At 38.7% G+C, this 18,503-nt stretch overlaps 1 protein-coding gene across 1 annotated transcript in view; it reads right to left on the reverse strand.

Annotated features, from left to right (window-relative positions):
• The window catches only part of LOC126475002 (supervillin), a 579,202-nt gene that overhangs the window by 443,922 nt on the left and 116,777 nt on the right, over positions 1–18,503 (reverse strand). The window contains exons 3-5 of the mRNA XM_050102541.1: positions 15,305–15,499; positions 7,618–7,846; positions 5,461–7,203 (exon numbers count right to left, since the gene is read on the reverse strand). Coding sequence (XP_049958498.1) covers positions 5,461–6,521 — 1,061 coding nt within the window. The 5' untranslated portion in view covers positions 6,522–7,203; positions 7,618–7,846; positions 15,305–15,499. The remainder of the gene's footprint in view (positions 1–5,460; positions 7,204–7,617; positions 7,847–15,304; positions 15,500–18,503) is intronic.

An 18,503-nucleotide genomic window follows, 5' to 3' on the forward strand; every position in this document is an offset into this window, starting at 1 on the left:
TTGAGTGATTTCTTTTATAGTGTTAGGGCCAATTGATTTTAGTAGTTATGCAATTATACCCCTGCTGTGGTTGGGACTTACTCACTGGTTTTGGAGAGTTTAATAGTTTTTCAAAATAATTAGTAAGTACCTTACAGTTTTCCTGGTTGTTAAGAGCCAAACTGTCATTTTCATTTTTGAAGGAAAGATTTTGAGGTTGGTAACTGGTTAGTTTTCTTTTGCATGTTTTATAAAAGTTTCTTGTATTGTTCTTTTGGAAGTCTTTTTCGATTTCTAAAAGTTGAGCATTTTCATATTTTCTTTTAGTCTGTTGGATTAATTTATATGTTTCTTTACTTACAATTAGAAAGGTGTTGCACGTATTTTCAGTTTTGTTACTATTTCAATTTTTGAATGCCTCATGCCTAGACTAAACAGCCGTTTCACAATCCGCTTTCCACCAAGGGTGTTTTTTGTTTCTTTTGAAGCGGAATTTTTGATGTTTCCTTTTAGGCTTTGCCTATTGTTGGAGTATTTTTTGTCAAGTTAGCTTCTTAGAGTAGGGGTTACTTAAGCAGTGCCAAATTTTGGCATAACATTTTTTGGTTTGAAGTGTTTTGAGGTTGAAGTTTTACTTTTAGTTGTGTTAAATAATGGTCAGAATCAACTTGGACATGTAAAATTTCTTTGTAGTTAGGGTATGAAACTGCTACACGATTGATTTGAAATTCCCCAATAAATTTATTGGGTGCCCGCCAAGTATTTTGTTCAGAAGGCTTCTTTTTAAAATGTGTAGACATGATTTTAAGGTTAAAATTTTTGCATGTTTCAACAAGTCTTTGGGCACTTTGGTTTGTCCATTTATGCACAGGAAATCCATCCACCGTTTACTTATATTTTTTCTCTTTACCTAATTGAGCATTAAAATCACTCATTAAATTTTAACATCGTTTGAAGGAATTTTCAAGATGATGCTTTCTGATGTTTTCCAAGCTTCATTAACTTCTTCACATTTTTTATGGTTGTCCTCACTGACTGGCATATAGGCATTAATTAAAGTGTTCTTTTTTTTCACATTTAAGAGATAATGTCATTAGTCTATTATGAATGGGTTCTACCTCTTTTATTGAATTTGAAATATCTTTGGAGACTGCAAAAGCAACTCCCAGATGTGGTATATTGTTAGGCAGTGCTGTTTTTCTGGGGGAACGCTGGGGGATGCGTACCCTAAACTTTTTCATCAACAAAGTTGTTTTTTTACGATGTTGAGAACTTGGAAGAGTGCAAAGATTTATTTCACAGAAGTAAATTTTTTATTTCATTTTTTTGTGTTGATAATTGCAATACGAATGATACCAGTGCAATTTTTGGTGGGAAAAGCATGCCACTGACTGTTTCAAGCATTTCGAAGCTGTGACAATTGTTCTCGACAACTGAATCGCTGGCAGCCAGTTCGACAAGCACGTAGTTCACTTGCCCACTAATAGTGAGCGATGGTAGTGCTAAACGGATGTGTGTACGCTCAAAAGCCAAGCTACCGACAGATGTCTCCACGGTCCCGCTACCATGATCCTTTGTGATTCATTGCCATCTTTGTTTTGTTATTCTTTATTCGTTTGTGTTTGCTGTTCCGTTCTTGTCAGTTGTGCGAAGTTGTACAGTGTGTCCTGTCTTTCATTGCAACTTGTAAGTTAAGTTGGAGGTGACAGATGAGTGGAAAACTAAAAAACTATTTTACTAGTTCTCCTGCTATAGTAAAGTCAACTGAAGAGACCGATACCTTTTTTTTTTTTTTTTTTTTTGACGATATCATGGCTAAAAGCAGACGGGTGGCATCCCATGCTTCAGTTATAAGTAATTTTCGCTGAATTATATATAATGTCGGAGTACCCTCACACTTTTTTTTAGAAAAAAAGCACTATTATTAAGTACTGTTTTATCAGTTTTACTTTAAAAAGATGGTAATTGCTGAAATCAATGGTGTTTTTGTCCATCATCCATGTTTCTTGTAGTGCCAAAATTTGATCTTCTGTTATTTTAATGCATTTCCCAATTTATGAAGTTTACTTGGTTACAAAGACTTTTGTATGTTAAGTGTTGCAAAAAAAGCATTTGTTTTGGTTTTAAGTTGGCCAGAGGATTCTGACTTCCTCTGTTGAATCACATTGCATTTTAACCTGGCTGCCCAGGATCCGAAAGACCCATTGCACCAGTAATACTGGTGGTGGATTGACCACCTCGAGTAATACTCTGACTATCAAAATTCCCCATAATGATTGTACCTGGAATCAGGTAGGGCTGAGTAGACTCAATGAGTGTACTCCGATTGTTATGACGTGAAGGATTAGTTCCAGAATATAAATTTCAGCCACACCACTTGTGAACAGACTCTGACCACTTTGCTGCTTGCTACAAGACAGACGCAAAGTGGATTTGATTTTGTTTTACCTTGGTCTGGGATTGCTTATTCTGCACTCACAGCTGTCCACCATATCGGTGGAATGCTCACTATCCACTACCTGTGACCCGTCCAATACCCTAGGCAAGGTCAACTTCTTAGACTGTTAGTTACGAAGTCTTGAAGCCTTATTAATTTATTTATTGTTTATTATTATTGTCATTTTCATTTACATCCTCATCTGTATCCACACTCCACAAGCCACTGCATGGTAGAGGATGTCACATACTACTACTACTACTACTACTACTACTACTACTAGTGTTTTACTTTCATGTTTGAATCACAAATAGAGCAATGAAAAAAAAACTGTCTATATGCCTACGTACAGGTGTACTGCGTCCATCTTCGTGGTACTTAGGTGAAATGTGCAATGGTTGCAGTAGAATTGTTCTGAGTAGGCCGCAAATACAGGTCTGCTAAATATTCTCAATAGTGCCTTGTGGAAAGTAGGTTGCTTCCCTCTGGGGATTCCCATCTGAGGTCACAAATTCATCTCCATAATACTTCTGTGCTGATCCAGTCAACAAGTAGCAAATCCAGCAGCATGCCTCTGAATTGCTTTGAGGTCTCCTTTTATCCAACCTGGAGGGGACCCTAAAACTCTAGCAGCACTCATGGATGGGTCAACACTAGTTTTGTATGCCCCATCGCCTTTATAGAAGAGCTACACTCTTCCAAAATACTCCAGATAAAATGAAGTGGGCCATTTGCTTTCCATACTACCAACTTCAAGCACTTGTTACTTTTCATATCGCTTTGCAGTGTTATGCCTAGATATTTAGTCGATAAGATTGTGTCAATCACCACACTACTAATGCTATATTCGAACATCACCAGGACTGCAGGATTGTTTTCCCTACTCATCCACATTTACTTACATTTCCTTAGAATCACAGCACGCTACCGCTCATCACACCAACCAGAAATTCTGTCTAAGTCATCTTGTATCCTTTTACGATCTCTCAATGATGACATCTTTCCATACAGCACACCACCACCACCACCACCACCACCACCACCACCACCACCACACAGCCATAAATTGTTGCTCACCCTGTCAGTCAGATCATTTACATATATAGAGAATAAGAGCAGTCCTATTGCTCTTCCCTAGGGAAATCCTGACAATGTTGTTGTTTGTGCTGATCACTTGCCTTCAAGGACAATGTAATGAGTACTATTACTTAAGAAGTATTCAAGTGACTCATATAGCTGGGAACCTAATCTGTATAAATGGACCTTTATCACCAGTCGGGAGACTGGCCGATTTGGATGACTTAACACCTTAACACCACCACCACCACCACCACCACCACACCTGCAAATTCACATACTTCACGTAACTGTTGGCGGAAACCTCTTGTAAGGTAGGACCCAATGAACTGTCCTCTCAATTTAATGACAACATATTAGCTAGAAAGCATTTATTAATGTCAATGAACATTTTATTTGCAGTTGTTTTCTAAAACTATCTTGCACTGCTATTTATCACAATATTTGTATGATATGTAAACAAATGTTCCTACTGAAAGATGATAGATGTAGAAAAGAAAAGTTTGGGCTCTAAGATGCAATCTTATGGGACACCACATGTAATTAAGTTTAAATTTGGGTGAAGACCAGTTACTTAATATGGGACTGTTTTCTGTTTACACCTTTCATTTGTTTTTGAAAACAGGAAGCAATAAAGATACTGCAGTGATTCGAGAATTTCTGAGTAAATTTTAGAACCACTCAGCCTTCTACCGTCTCGAACACATGATATTTCAGATATGAGCGTGGGATGGTAGAATCCTACCTACTGAGTGCCACATGTTTGTTTGTGCAGGTTTAAAATCAGTCACACGTAGAAAGTTGACACGGTGGACAAACGGCACCGAAAAGTACCTGTCGGGCAATCCATAGACGTATTAGTGAGTGGGTAAGGAAGAACTGTGGAGTTTATATGCAGCTCTGTGCTTATTGCGTCATTTACTATTGTTATTAAAACAAAGACAGTTGAAAAATAACTCTTGACAACTCTTGACGTAACCTTGCTATAGGCAAGACTTATTTTCTGGTTTTGTTAAGAAAAGTTATGGTATCAAAGCCAACTTTATTTTATCTGTAATACAGTTTGTGTCTGACATTCGACTGTACGAGGGACTTACAGGAAGTTATAGATATATGTTGAAAGTGGGAGTTTTATTGTGTATGAAAGTCAAATACATTGTTAATTGACGAAAGCAAAGTTTGTATGTCTACTTATTTCATAAGTAGATAGAGTCTAAAAATTCCTATACCTAGCATTATTCGACGGAGAAGAAGTCAAGAGGGTTTTCAGCAGCTGGCTATCCAGTAAAGAAGAGTGGCTGCAAATTCCAAGTAAGTCACCTCGTAAAGAAGTGGAAGGTGGTTTGAGGGGAATAAACCAAAATAACCCAGATTCATGCTCACACTTTAGGTCGGAAATGTTAGAATACCCTCAACCCATTCATTATTTGTAATACACCCAGAATATTGCAGTTCATGTGTTTCCTGCTAGATTTAACTTTACCATTTTGCAGAATTTCCTGTGATACTGTAACATGATTTACTTAAAAGAATGAAATTATTCATGCAGTCAAATTGGTGTGACAAATCACAGAATACAACAGAATCCTATAATTTGCCATATTATGAATTAAATGCATTCTCAATGGATGTCTTGGTATAAAAACCTCTGGGAATTCAAACCGTGTCTTTGACAATATGTTATCTGTAGTCAGATTGTAGATTATTAAGAAGCTATTTACATATCAACATTTATAAATTTTTTGAGAGCAGTACTAGACACGTAACTGGGTGAAAATTATTTATTGTATTTACTTAGGATCATTAACTTTTAGAGAGAGAGAGAGAGAGAGAGAGAGAGAGAGAGAGAAGTAGCGTAAGTGAAGAAAAACTGTGTTTGGGCTACAATTGCAAAAGAAAGGGAAGGAAATTTGTTTTCAATGGCACAGAGAAATACATATTAAAAAGTAAATATTGCTGTAACTTACAATGCAGAAGCTTCCAATTCATCCATGGTAACAGGTTGAGTGTGAAATCGCTCCTTGTCACGGAGGCTCCTCCCAAGGCCTTGCCTCTTTGGCACAGCTCCAGTTTTAATTGCAGCTGTTGAGCTGCTTCTGACAGGCTGACTTAGAAGACTTTCCATGTTTACTATCCTTTCAGCAACTGATAAACTTCTTGGCTCATCAGAATTTGGCCGATTCATCAACTGTACATTGTCAGTAGCATCTACAGAAGAACTCGGCTCCCAGGAACGTCTTTTGGGGACAACATTATCACGCTCACTCTCGAGTGAAACAGGGCTACATAACACAAGATTTCGTCTTAGAACAGCACCTTCACCAACTGGACTGACAGGCCTCGTAGTATCACTACCAGATGAAGCAGTGCTCCATGCTATCAGCCTATCCTCATCTTCATCATCACAAAATGACAATCTCGGACGGGGAGAAGAGGACCTTTCTCTGCTGTTCGATTGCTTCAGTATGGGTCTAACAGCTTCCCCATCTGATCCAGATGTGGAATCAGAAGCAGTAGCACTATGGCTGCGTAATTTCAAACATCTGGTAGGTGATTCCCTCGGTGTGCCATCCAAACTTACACTACCTCTGCCTTCCTGGGAAGATCTCTGTGAAGACTTCAATATAGGTTTTTTTGGCCTGTCTTCAGAATCGTCGACATCCGTGCTCGTTTTCTTCTTCAAAATGGGTTTAGGGGTGTCTGCAGAGGAAGAGTCTGCTGTAGTTGTGTCCTCTGAGCTGCTCTTCTTCTTAAGTATAGGCCGTACAACTTCAGAAGCATCAGCTCCAAATTCTGTGCCAGATATTCCAGCAACATTCATGATAACTGTCTGTGAAATTGAAACATGAGGTGAACCACTTCCACTGCTACTGCTACTGCTAACATTGGATTTGCGCTTCAAAATTCCTTGTGGTTCTGGGGAAGTGATAGTTCTTTCTTCCGTGTCATCATCACGGCTAGTCTTCCTTTTTAAAATTGAATGAGGATGTAATTCTGGAGACTGAGTTCGCCTCACTAGTTCCTCCATCGATGATCTTCTCTGGTTCTTCAAGATGGGTCTGAATTCGTAAGAATCTCTAGCCCAACTATGATTGACATCCGGTGAGCAACTTCGACGCCTCACGACTTCTGATTCATCGAGGCTTGCACGTTTTTTGAGTATACCTTGTCTTCTAGAGTTACGAACGTGGTCTTCTACTGATGGGGAGAAAGTTACTGGTTGTGCTGGTGTGGTACTTGCACTTGAGCCTGCCTCATCTTGTGAGGTTTTTCGCTTAAGTATTGACACAGGCTGTGCTGTTACAACAGGAACAGAAGGAACTGTGCCTAGCGGTTCCTCCAATGACTTCTTCTTCAAAATGGAAGATCCTGGCTTTGTTGGTGATTTACTCCTTTCGTGAATTTCAACTGTAAGTTCAGTGTCGTCTTCACAGGGAAATGATGAAGTGGAGTCAACTGAAACCACTGCAGATGCAGATTTTTTCAGGCTATGTTCTGCACGGTCCTGCACACGGCCATTACTGAGGGTAGAAGATGTGTTCGAACGAATAAGATGGGATTCTCCAGTCAATCGAGACGTATGTTCGTCACTCACAGAAGTATTGGTAAGTCTGTCTAATCTTGCTAAGGACTCTTTTGTGAGTGCTGTCAGTATATCAACTTTCTGGGAAGTATCCACACTTTTTATATCAGATTTTTTTGACAAATATCTGAAAATGAAAAAATATTTTTCAGTGTGCTCACTCAGCTAAAAGCAAAACATTGAAATAATATTGCTTAAATTATTTAGGTCTTTCTGCCAAAAGGAGATTATTTTCCTATTACACTGTTGAAACCATACAAACACATAATAAAAGACTCCAGACCACAGAAATACACGGTTGAATTTCCTTTTCTTTGAATCTTTACGCATTGTACCAAGAAGACAAATGAGATGTAAATTGACCATATTCAAATCACTCACAGACTGGTCTCTAATACACCAAATACCATGACATTTTTCTGTTTCTGTGTTGTTGAACAATGCTCCAGCAACAACAATCAAAACCCAAAAAGCAATTTAAAGTCAATATTCTAAAGCTCTGTGTATAACAAACAAGTAAGATGCATCTAGATAAACTTACCTCGACTCTGTCAGCCTCGATTTTGAAGGTGTGACCAACGGGGAGCTAGGTTTTCTTGTGTTTACAACAGGTACAAATCCGGTAACTGATGTCCGAGGGGATGTAGTCCTTGATGTAAAGCTGGGTGATGCTGTGCTTCTAACAGGTGAGACAGGCACTACATTTGAAGCACTGCCATTCAGTCTTGAGTGTTGCTGTTGCTGACGAGGTGAACCACCAACAGGAGAGGCTGCAAAAAGATGCAAAATGGGATTATCACCAACCACAAAAAATGACTACCTGCAGTCCAAACCAATCTCTTTCCAGACAGTTATTAAGCGGACTTTCACTAATGACTAATGCAGTGAGCCTCACACTTCTTTTTGTTAACTGATGAAGTCAGGCTGTTTCAAAAAGAAAGTACATATTTTGAATAGATATATTTATTAAAGGGTAAGACATACAACTACAGAAACTGGGACATACACTTATGAATCTCTCAAGCTTAGATTTCAGATGTTAAATATGTCCTCCATCAGTGACAAAAACATTATCACTTACATAGTTGGGTCAGTATGTCCACTGTCACTGACTTTATGGCAGTACAGATCTAGTTCTTCAACTCTTACCGTTCCTGTGGTAGTGTGAGAGCATGAATGACGTCCTTAATGTAACCCCACAGGAAGATGTCACAGGGCATCAAATCTGGTGACCATGGAGGTCAGATGAGAAGTACTAAGTTGTTAGCTGTTTGATGAACAATCCAATTGCGTGTCGAGTTTCATTCACATATTTATGAACTTGGAAAGTCCAGTGAGGCGGTGCCCCTTCTTGTTGAAAAATGAAATTTTCTTCAGTCAGCCTTGTAAACAACTAGTTTTGTCACACATCAAGATACTATTGCCTGTTAACTGTGTTTACATCAAAGAAGAATGGACCATTCACAGGAGGGGGATATCAAACAATGAACAATGACTTTTGATGAATCTGATACATATTAAATTTGTGCATGTGGGATCTTTAGGCCCCAAGTTCAAGTATTGTGTTTGTTTACTTTTCCATTAAGGTGGAAAGCCACTTCATCACTGAACACTATGCACTGTGAAAGTGTTATCACTGTCAACAGCATTCTGCAGCTCGTCGGCAAATGCCACACATTTGCATTTGTCATCATGACATAGAGCCTTTAAAAGCTGTAACTTTTAATGCTTCACAACCAATTGCCATCTCAAAACACAGCAAATTATTGTTTTAGCCAGTTGTAACTCCCGCCTGCCGCAACATGTTCATCTTGCAGGACTATGTTGGTAAGCAGTTTGAATTTGTGCAACATTTTTGTCATGAATAGGTGAGTTGCCAGGACTACTACTTTTATATACATATCCTGCATCTACAAACTGTTAGCATCTGACAATGTTCCACACATTCAGAGGATCAGTTTGGTAAGTGAACCTGAAACATCTTCACACTGTAATCGTGGAATTACACTTCGAAAACTCAAGAATACAAAATGATTTCTACTGTGGAGCAGGCGTTTCACACAGGTGATGGTAACCAAAAAAAGAAAAGACAACTGACATCTAGTGGAACTGAATATAAACTATATCATCTATTCATTGCCCCAATACTGAGCCATGGTGCAGTGCTCAGTGGTTTTGGCAACATAATACTTGGTAATATGTATATTTGTTTTTTGAAACATTCATTTTTTTGTGGTTTCCCTGTCAACTAAATCAAAATAATATAGTTAAAATCAAATTAATACTGCCTTGAGCTGTGGTGCATAGAATGTGACACAGTGATTGGCTGGATTTGTTATTTATCATCTATCAAGCTTTTGACAATGTTGACTGGAATACTCTCTTTCAAATTCTAAAGGTGGCAGGGGTAAAATACAGGGAGTGAAAGGCTATTTACAATTTGTACAGAAACCAGGTGGCAGTTACAAGAGTCGAGGGGCATGAAAGGGAAGCATTGGTTGGGAAGGGAGTGAGACAGGGTTGTAGCCTCTCCCCGATGTTATTCAATCTGTATATTGAGCAAGCAGTAATGGAAACAAAAGAAAAATTTGGAGTAGGTATTAAAATCCATGGAGAAGAAATAAAAACTATGAGGTTCGCCGATGACATTGTAATTCTGTCAGAGACAGCAAAGAACTTGGAAGAGCAGTTGAACGGAATGGACAGTGTCTTGAAAGGAGGGTATAAGATGAACATCAACAAAAGCAAAACGAGACTAATGGAATGTAGTCGAATTAAGTCGGGTGATGCTGAGGGGATTAGATTACGAAATGAGACACTTAAAGTAGTAAAGGAGTTTTGCTATTTGGGGAGCAAAATAACTGATGATGGTCGAAGAAGAGAGGATATAAAATGTAGACTGGCAATGGCAAGGAAAGCGTTTCTGAGAAGAGAAATTTGTTAACATTGAGTATAGATTTAAGTGTCAGCAAGTCGTTTTTGAAAGTATTTGTATGGAGTGTAGCCATGTATGGAAGTGAAACATGGAAAATAAATAGTTTGGAGAAGAAGAGATTAGAAGCTTTCGAAATGTGGTGCTACAGAAGAATGTTGAAGATTAGGTGGATAGATCACTTAACTAATGAGGAGGTATTGAATAGGATTGGGGAGAAGAGAAGTTTGTGGCACAACTTGGCTAGAAGAAGGGATCGGTTGGTAGGACATGTCCTGAGGCATCAATGGATCACAAATTTAGTATTGGAGGGCAGCGTGGAGGGTAAAAGTCGTAGAGGGAGACCAAGAGATGAATACACTAAGCAGATTCAGAAGGATGGAGGCTGCAGTACATACTGGGAGATGAAGCAGCTTGCACAGGATAGAGTAGCATGGAGAGCTGCATCAAACCAGTCTCAGGACTGAAGACCACAACAACAACAACAACAACAACAACAACAGCAGCAACATGACTTTTGGGAGGTTCTGGAAATATCGTATGTTTGTATATTCAGATATTCATGAATAGTCAATATTTGTATAAATACCAGCATTCTGCAATGTTCAGTATTTGTGTAAATAGCTGCATTCTTCGTCCAGGTAGTCGTTCTGTTCTGGTTGTACAATTAGTGTCCGTAATAAACATTCTTTCAGTTTTAGGCATTGTATTTAATAAATAATCCTGCTTTTGGATTTGGATATTTTTTTGGTACAAACCAATATACTGTATTGTTACTCAAATCTATACTGAAATCATTATTAAACAGTATGATAAAATTATAGTAGCAAAACACAGAAGAACGCTATTAAGGGATTTTGGATCAATATGTGCAGTCTGAAACTTACTCCTAATTAATGAATCATTGAAGAAAGAGTATAATATTAATACATGAGAGTGTGTGTTCTACGAAGTGCAAATACTACCACCATACTGTTAATTTTTGGAAGCCAGTTAAATAATTTTTTGGCATAGAAGTCCATTCTTTAGTTTCCACAGTTTTTTGATTCAAAAAGAATAGTTGACCACCCTAATGGTCAGATATCAAGTCTGACTCATCCTGCTAGATACACAAACCCTAGTCAAATGTAGACAATTATCTTTTCCCAAGCTGAACCCAACATACAAGGGACAGACCTAAAAAGAATCGAACTGATTTAATGCACAGGTGTGTCATTGTAGGTCTATCACCTCACATCAGAAATGGAACAGCAATCAAAGCAGTCAGTGAAAGCTAACTGCCAAGCACCGAACAAGACAATTTCAATCATATCAACCAGAATGATTGTGACAGTAGTTTTGGGATGCTAAAGGGATTAGTCTTCAAGATTATCTTGCAACAGGTAAAGCAATTACTGGCAAATTGAGCACAAATCTTCAGTGCCAACTGAATGAAAAGATGTGTGACCACATGCCTACATCAGGACACTGCACTTGTTCACAAATGGAAAAACTGAGGGATTTTAAGCAGATTTATCTATCTATCATATTAGTACCACAGGACTTCCACCTATTTGTCCACAGAAGATACTAAGACAACCATAGATAAGTATTCTGGAGAGCTTCCACACATTATGTGAAGAATTAATTAATTTTTGTTGTTATTGTTGTTGTGGTTGCTGCTGCTGCTGCTGCTGCTGCTGCTGCTGCTGCTGCTGATGATGATGATGATGATGATGATGATGATGATGATGACAAGTGATGACACAAATTTACTCAACCAGCAAGAAATCTTATCACCTACTCTCAGCTCATATAGCACCATGACAGCATGTGTGAGTGACCTTTGCAACTAATCAATTATTTTAGGGATGCAATGTAATCAATGGAAACATACTGGACGAAGTGCACTGACATAAGAGGAAGCTACATCAGAAAGAAACTGCATTTTTCACATAAAAATCAGAAGGGGATTTGGATTGGATTGGATTGTTTGGGGGAAGAGACCAAACAGCGAGGTCATCGGTCTCATCGGATTAGGGAAGGACGGGGAAGGAAGTCGGCCGTGCCCTTTCAAAGGAACCATCCCAGCATTTGCCCGGAGCGATTTAGGGAAATCACGGAAAACCTAAATCAGGAGGGCCGGACTCGGGATTGAACCGTCGTCCTCCCGAATGCGAGTCCAGTGTGCTAGCCACTGCGCCACCTCGCTCGGTTCAGAAGGGGAAATGTTGGGGATAAACACGTACACTTTCCCAGATCAGTTCCATTCATTTAATCATATACCACACAACTGTGTTTGATTAGCTTCATATCAAAGCCAATCTGGGTTAAAAATTAATGCAAGTGAGCAAACAGCAGTACTGCCAGTATGTCAGTAATAATATTTATCATCAGGTATAAAGCGAAAAGAACAGTTCTTTAGAGTAACCAACATGAAACTAATGCTTATTAACATAAATACGGTCATGTGTGTTATCAAATAAAAATTTGTGACTGGACTGAAGATTGCTTGCTGGGAATGATGTGGCATGTTACACCAGCTGGACAGTCATGAGCAGATACAGGAATAGTTCCAGGCATGCCCCAATGAAGGGTATTGGCTCCCTTGCCATTCATGTGATACATTAACTGTCTGACAGACAATGTTAATAAAAACTCACTTTAGGCAGGTGATGCAGTTATGTTACATTTTTATGTTATTTAGTATGTATGTAATGTGCGTATGCATGTAATGTACGATACAGTACTGATTACACAAAATATGCACAAATATTGTCAGATCTTGATGGGATTTCAAAGTGGTGCAAAGATTGGCAATTTGTTTAAAAATTCAGAAATGTAACATACTGACTTCACAAAACACAAATACAAAGTATCATAGGACCATAACATCAGTGTGTCACCACTGGAATTAGTCAACCTGGGTGTAACAGTATGTAAGGATATGTATATCATATAGGCTTAAACAAAGGTACAGCAGGTAGTGGGTAGTCATATTCACTAGTAGGTTACTGAAAAAATGCAATCACTCTACACAGCAGCTTGCTTAGAAAACACTTGTGTGAGCCTTGCTATGATATAGTCTCTCTTTTTTTAGGAGATACACCAGATAGGACTAATCAGGGATACTGAACGTATAAGGGTAGCACAAATGAGCACAGAATTATCTGACATTCAGGAGAGGATCATCATGGAGATACCAAAAAACCTGAAATGGCAACCACTAAGGTATGTGCCATCTACCCTTAGAGAGTCTCAAGAAACAATATTAAGCAATGAATCTAGAAAGCACAACAACCTCTTAGATACCATAGGGACGACAGAATACAAGCTTAGACTACTTACAGCATTAAAGTGTCTGCGTGTACTGTAACTCTTCCCTCATTCCATACAAAATAGGGCAGGAAGAAACCCTAATATGTGGTACACTGGGAAGTACCTTCTGCTGTGTGCTTCACAATGGTTTGCACAGTGTAGAAGTAGATGTAGAGATCCTGCCAGTTGTCAATATAGCATATACTTCCCCATGCTGCTACTGCTGCTTGGCAATTCCTCTGGGAGTTTGCTGTGATTAGAGAAGTTTAAACGAGCTCAGTACTAAGGGAACAGAAAGTGTGTAATACTAAAACTCTAAAGCTACCTTTCATGGACAGCACTTTACTGTGTGATCTGAGCACTCGGTTTCAACTTGCAATATGTGAAATTTTAACTAGGTATGTGAGGTGCTCTGTTGTGCCACACATGGCAGTAATAGGAATGCACTGCCGATGAAAGGCAGGTAACAGCAGACAGTACAATACACTGCATTAGTCATATTCAATTGATCCCATGGAGAGTTACATTTTAGATGTGGAAACAAAAATGTACATTTTTCTTTAATTTCAGTGCTATACAGTAAAATTAAATATACTACAGACTTGTGTACTACAGTGATAATTCTGATAATAAAATAACCTAAAACACTAATCTTATGTGTTTTTGTTAAGATACTTTTCAACACAGGTGAAGGAATTGCCCAAAAGAAAGTTCTTTCCAACACATTATTTACATGACATTTAATGTGCACAGGCAGGTCGCTGTACACAAGTTTACCCATATTTCTGACTCCTTTCTGTCCTTATTGTGATCTTTGTAGAGGTTGTTTTTGTGATAGCATTCTAGTCATGTTTTCCACAATTCTTTTTAGAAAAAGAGTAATATTGTAATTATAAATATCATTACTAAATATAGATATTGTGAAGTAGTTGTCAAATAGCTAGTTTTTTGAAGAGTCCTTTGCAGGATATCCAGGATTAACAGCAGATATATGTCCTGGAACATGCTTCTATATTCCAAAAATATTGCCCGCATCAGTCAAGTTTCCCCCAAACAATAGTTACAGAACTTATTAGTGGATGGGAATATGCAGAATACATTGTTTCTTCATTTTATCAAATGCAGCAGTAATCACGCATACTGCAAAAACAGCTCAACCGATGCATTTCATTAATTTTAGGCAGTGTGTATTTACATTATGGTTGTTATCTATCTGCCACGTGAAAAACTTACACTTTCTACTTCGTGTATTTCATTGTACTTCTTGAGTTCTGTAAGAAGTACTGAACTGAGTATTCAGAGACTTGTCAAAATTCAGCAATAATAATGTGTCTTGAACAATCTGTTGACATTTTCAAATATTTCATCAGTTGCATTTGCAGTATGGGGACTGGTACTACTCTTTATTCCTATATATGTATGACCTGCAAAAAAAACGCAAAACTTGCATGTTATGAAACTGCAATTGATAATTTACATAATCAGAATCACAGCACTCAAAATCGAACCTTGTGGTACACCACGTCCAATTGCTCCAAATTCTGAGAGCCAGATGTTTGTTACTGGCATGTTATTGATACACTTTGCTTGACTTTCGGGTAAGAAAGATTTTTACAAGCGTGTGATATATTTTTCTGTCCATTCGAACAGACATCGCGCATACGAATCTGTACACATATGGGCCTTCGCGGGGCAATCCACGTTACTTCTGTGTCAAAATTTACACCATAGTAGGTGATCGGTACGAGTCCCGCACGCCTGTAAGTTGTCAGTAGTGGAAGACAACCAATAAGACATTCCGCTGTTATTTGCTGCCTGAGAACCGCGGGCCGCACAAATACTTGACAGTTTGACGACCACTGGCCTAGGCGGTTAAGGCAATTATTCTAGAATAGCGGAGCATTTGGGTTAGAGTCCAATATCACCACAAATTTTCTCATGCTGCCGCTGCATTTTTTCATTTTCTATGAACCGTTTATGTTTCCGAGGCGAATCAGACCTGAGAGGGTGACGGTGTCGGCGTGGACAGCGCTCCTGCCAAGTTCCAAGCTGCCGTCGAACGACTTCCTGGACCTGGAGGCAGCCGTCGACGGTTCGGGGGCGGCACCGGCGGCGGAGGCAGGGGCAGGGGCGGACCCGGCGCCGTTCACCGGCCGTCGCCGGCGACGCACGCTGCCACCGCCGCTGCTTTCGTCTGCAACAGGCAAAAACATCAGTTCAATGTTGCCGCCTGGAGTACAATATGAATGAATCGCAAATTGTTGAAACCAAATGCGTCAAAATTTTCAGTTTTCTTTTTTTCACTGAATACAACATTTAAGAGTACAGCCTATCGTTTGGTGTTGAAATGAAACGTCTTGCTCCTACAAATGGTAGAATCGGGTGCACTTTACGGTATTTGTTGTTAAAACAAAATAACTCACTCACTTATTTCGTTTCAACAGACGCTGCTCGTTCCCGCGCAGAATCTGTTTTCCTCCAATGCTATACATTGTTGATAAAATTATCCATTTTCTTTGTTGTGGCTCTAATGGTCACTGCTAATGTTCATTAAACGGCAGTTGTTTGTAGTACTATGGCTCCAAAAAGGAAGAGTAGTACTGCAGATTACGACAGACGTATGGTAAAGACAGCTCGTACTAAAGGACTGCCTTATCGAAATTAAAGAGGAGGTTATGTTCCAGCAAAAGCAGTTAGGGACTCTTGCAGCTAAATATCAAGCTTTCTTGGAACAACCGAGGAAACTGTATAGACGTAAATAATATCAATATTACCAGCAACACCAATCTTGTATTACAGTATTAATTTCCTTTCGGCATGAGAATGAAATGTTATGACTCCATTGACGTAACTGAAATTAACAATATTTTGGCAATATTTCTTGATCTTCCTACCAAATATGCCCATGAGTTACATCTGCAGCGCCTTATTGAAGCAAAGGAAGTAAAGCAGTGGCGTCCTTGGAAATCTGATCCAGAATGTTGTGAAAACTGTATGGATGCAACGTTTCTTGACCAAGTAGTGCTTGGAACTGAAGGAAACTGGATTGCAAGAAAGCTTTCATGAATATACATGCAGTGACGAATTCGCTCGTGTTTGGAGTCTGTAAATTTCTTCTTGAGGGAATTGCACCTGTTGATGAACGCGGAAAAACCTAAGAACCACGAAGACATCGAACAATACCCTTGCACTCATTCACGTGCATACAAAGTCTTTCCCCACAAAAACCTCACATTATTCATGAAAAGAAGCAACATATTTAAACTCTGAACTAAATGTGCGAATAATGCACAGCATGACAAATATGCACATTGTACAGTAACATATGGTGTTTATCGTAATTATTATCGGGACAATTTTTATTATTCATTTGGCAGACCCCAAGTGGATGTCTGTTGTAGCTTGTTGCCAGAGCGGAATTGAATGTTCCTAAGCGTCGTAGTTCTAAATTTTACAACTCACTTCTGGATGCAAAGAGAATTTTTATTGATACGCAGGGATCCATTAGTTTTTGATTATATGCAAAACTTGTAGTTTCCACATATCCCAATCCAACATATATTATTCTATGTACACCAACTATGGGTACTGTTTTGGCACACATGATTTGAAAACTGACTACTCCACTGTGTACTTGTACCATGAAGGCTTAGGAAAGAAAGGTGCAACCCAAAGTGGCATCTTTCGTTTCTGATTACATAAGAAACGATCTCAGTAAGAATGTGACTGACCTTTTCTTTTCTGATGGATGTGTCGGCCAGAATAAAAATCACCATGTGTATGGGCATGGTCCAAGCAGGAATACTCAAGAGCACAATACATAAATGTCCTGAGAGGGGCCATTCATTCCTCCCGTGTGGTCACAACTTTGGACAATGTAAGAGGAAAAAAACTCATGACCGCATTTACACCCCTTATGAGTACGTGGAACTGACAGTAAGCAGTAAAAGGAACGTGGCAATGAAACTAGTTAATGGAGAGGAAATATTAGATTTCGACAACTGGTGGCCAAAATATTTTAGAAAAAGTGTTGTTTCGTGGAAGACAGTGACAGAATAACGCGATAAAATAAAGCTTCTTCAATCCGATTAGCACCAAAGAAATAAAATACCTTGTGACAGCAAAGGTGGTTGGCCTTCCATACATCGATGGATTAGTAAGACATACCTTTCACTTAAGAAACAGACTTCAGCCCACCATTCCAGGATTAATGGACAGCATTCCAAAGGCCTACCCAACATACCAAGTACCTATTTTCAGAATGAAGATGGAAGATGTGAAGAAAGTCATTGAACTAGTGCCTGCTGCAGAGAGATCATTCTATGAAGTGCTTTCTTTGCCAGTGATCGGCTAAAATTATAGCTAATGTACAGTTAAACATTATTCCTGTTAAAATAATTCAGTTTGCTCTATTTGGTCACACCATGTTACTGTATTATGAAGTGTTCACACAATTAAATACTAAAAAAAGCAAAATATATGTAATTTGTTGAAAACAAATAAGTCAAAATACTGAAATCATTAAATAAAGAAATGAAGTATTCTAGGTTAATTATTTCCCTTTCAATAAGAGCAGAATGTATCACTTTCAGTTCTGAAAAATTGCAGTAATGTAGCAATAATGCATACGGCAGTGTTCAGTTTTTTGTCTCTTAAAAGTCTAAAAAGTGACTTATTTGGTTTCGACAATTGACGATTCAATTTACACAGCTCTTTTTGTATGCAAGCATTTCTCACCTGTGACGTTCCGATACGGGTACATACACAAAGAATTAAACCAATACAGAACAAAGTTTTATTTCTGAGCGTGATACTGCCTTTCGACAGCGTTCAGACACAGTGGACACCGGAAGTAGATTCCAGTAGGAGACTAACGTAGAGTTCATTGAATCCAAGAGGAAAAAGGTGGAATCTCCTACAAGAATTCACTTTCACTTACACTTATAACGGTAAAGAATGTCTGCAGAATTATGTATGACCAACGCTGTGTCTGATTTTCCATACCACATAACGAGCAAGCATTTCTTACTTAAGCGAGATTTAATTGATGTACCTAATATGGTGACAGACAGTGGAAATATTCGTCAGCAGCGCATTCAAATTGAAATACTAATTTGAGAAGGATTACATTTTACTCTCAATATGAACCAAGTCTGCCTTTACACACATTTACATAGTTTTTTTGAGGAAGAACATGT

Source organism: Schistocerca serialis, chromosome 4 (assembly GCF_023864345.2).
Source record: "Schistocerca serialis cubense isolate TAMUIC-IGC-003099 chromosome 4, iqSchSeri2.2, whole genome shotgun sequence".
NCBI classification, from domain to species: Eukaryota; Metazoa; Arthropoda; class Insecta; order Orthoptera; family Acrididae; genus Schistocerca; species Schistocerca serialis.